This window comes from Penaeus vannamei, chromosome 18, assembly GCF_042767895.1.
Source record: "Penaeus vannamei isolate JL-2024 chromosome 18, ASM4276789v1, whole genome shotgun sequence".
NCBI lineage: Eukaryota > Metazoa > Arthropoda > Malacostraca > Decapoda > Penaeidae > Penaeus > Penaeus vannamei.
In genome coordinates, this window is record NC_091566.1 from 9527420 (window position 1) to 9529919 (window position 2500).

General features: G+C 38.0%; 1 protein-coding gene across 1 annotated transcript in view; it reads right to left on the minus strand.

Moving 5' to 3' along the window:
* Positions 1-2500, minus strand: part of LOC113813637 (calcium-activated chloride channel regulator 4A) — a 20719-nt gene that overhangs the window by 6886 nt on the left and 11333 nt on the right. Inside the window, exons 10-11 of the mRNA XM_070132856.1 lie at positions 2288-2418; positions 484-640 (exon numbers count right to left, since the gene is read on the minus strand). Coding sequence (XP_069988957.1) covers positions 484-640; positions 2288-2418 — 288 coding nt within the window. The remainder of the gene's footprint in view (positions 1-483; positions 641-2287; positions 2419-2500) is intronic.

Genomic DNA, 2500 nt, shown 5'->3' on the forward strand with positions numbered 1-2500 from the left:
CCAGCGGAAAAGTATTGCGGAAAAAGTGCTAGTGTGACACGGCCTTAACAAACCCCTAGGCCTAAATTACCCTAGACGACCACCCGAAACGAATTTCCGTAAAAGTAACCCCCTAGAATTATCCTCCCCTATTACGACCCCTAAACAAGACGAGAACCACCTAAAAAGAGAATAAAAAAAACGAAAAAATTAAAAATATATTCCAATCGCAGTATGGCATGCTCATGCTAATCCCACCCCTTACACACTCATTCAAACTCACTAACTCACTCACACAACGTCGACTCCTCCTTCACACTAAATGAAAAAGTGTGAGAAGACAGACCGATAAAGAGCGAACAGATAAATAAAAAGCTAAAAAAAAGCCAAAATCGACCCCTCCTTCACCCTAAAACAAAACCAACAAACAGCCAACGAAAACAACCCAACGGGTGTGAAAAAAAAGACAAGAGAAAGAGCCAGGGCGGAAAAAGCCCAACTCACCTGGACTTTCGTGTCGGTAAGCTTCTCTCCCGGCTGGTACGTGAGAGAACCCAGGAAAGCGTCGTCCAACATCCCTCCGTCGTCGGCATCCACCACGGTAAAGCTCTTCCCTCCCGTCGCCTCAGCCAAGCTCTCGAGGTTGGGGTCCGCTGCCTCTCTGAAAGAAGGACGGGTGAAGTTAGTGCGAATAAGTGTGAGGGAGAAGTGAAGTTAGTGTGGATGCTTGTGAGGAAGAAGCGAAGTTAGTGTGGATACGTGTTAGGAAGAAGCGAAGTTAGTGTGGATGCGTGTTAGGAAGAAGTGAAGTTAGTGTGCATGAGTATCAGGAAGTTAGTGAAATTGGTAAAAATGGGTGTGAGGAAAAAGTGAAGTTTGTGCGAATGAGTATAAGAGTGAATGTGTAGTGTTGAGATCGGTGTATAAGATTGTAAACGTTTGACTCGTGTGAACAAGCAAATGTGTAATGTTATTAGTGTGAGTGAATGTGAGTGATTTGTGTAATTAATGTAAATAAGAGTGTGTAGTTTGACGTAGATGAGAATGTGTATGTAAGTGCAGTTTTGTTATCAATATGAGAGAGTGTGCAGTACTGGAATTAGTGTGAATGTAATAGTGTAATTGTGCAATTTCCTGATTAGTATAAATGAATGTGTGCAGTGTTGAAAATAGTATGAATTAATGTGTAATGGTGTGATTGGTGTAAATGAGTTAGTATGTATTATTGGGATCAGTGTAGATGTTATGTAGGTGTTATGATTAATGTTTATAAAGATGTACTGTTGTTAGCAAATAAATGAGTGAAAGGATGCTTAGGTTTTGATTAGTATACTCAATTTGCAAAAGTTGTAATTAGTGCGTGTTTAACCTTGCAATTAATGTAAAGAAATGAGTGCAATGTTGCAGATAAGGAGGTAATATTGTTCTTTTTGTACTGCAGATAAGTGTTGTAGCATTGCAATTAGTATATATAATTGTATAACGTCGGAATTATTTGTAGATAACTGCGTAAGAATATGAATGGTATAGATGAAAAGTGTGCTTGATGCAAATTAGCGTACTGTAAATAATGCAAATAAGCCCATAATTAGTCTGAATATAATTAGTGTAAACGCACACATGTAATTAATACAAACGAAGGAGTGTAATTAATATTGTTTCAATTTTCTTTGCAATTTACATCGCCATGATTCGGCCGTTTCGTGTCGGGGAAGGCTAGATCAGAAGCAACTCGGGGAGGTGTCATGGCGTCTGATTCTATTCTTGGAAAAAAAAAACACATGGGGTTTATTTTGATGACGTCACAAAAGTTACGGATGCTTTGTGAATATGGTCGGTCATTTTGGTCTTCTATTTTCAAAAAGGATGGAAATAATGATTTTAATGGTTATATTTTCACCGAACAATCATCAAAACAGACGCCGTGACACCTCCTTGAGTTGCGACTGATCTAGCCTTCCCCGTTTCGTGTCACCCGCGCGAAACAAATAATTAATGAGTTATAACCAGTTGTTATATAGTTAAACAATTATATTCAAGAAACAATCTCCTCCCGGGGATCATCAAGTCAAGAAGAGAATGAATCTTATAATTTAGATGTCAGTTTTATGATTTACAGTAATAAATTTTGTTCCTACTTATGTTTTTTTTTTCTTTCTTTTGTAATTTCACATCTCGCATTCAGATTTTCTATATAAAACATAAATTTATAGTTGTTAAGAATGTCATAACATATTGCTCAAGTAAGCAATTACGCGTCAATATAAAATGCACAGCGGAGACAACATTCAATTGAGCGAAGTCTTACCCGAAGGCAATAGTCACGACTCTCGCACCCGAGCTGATCACCCTGTCTCTCACGTCGGATATGTAAGGCTTCTTGTTCTCCGCCCCGTCTGTGACCAGCACGATCACGGGGTTCTTCTGCCCAACCAAAACCTATGAAAAAAAAAAAACAATAATAGTAATAAAAGAAATATGATAAAAATAAAAAACACAATATACCAAAAAAAAAAACAAT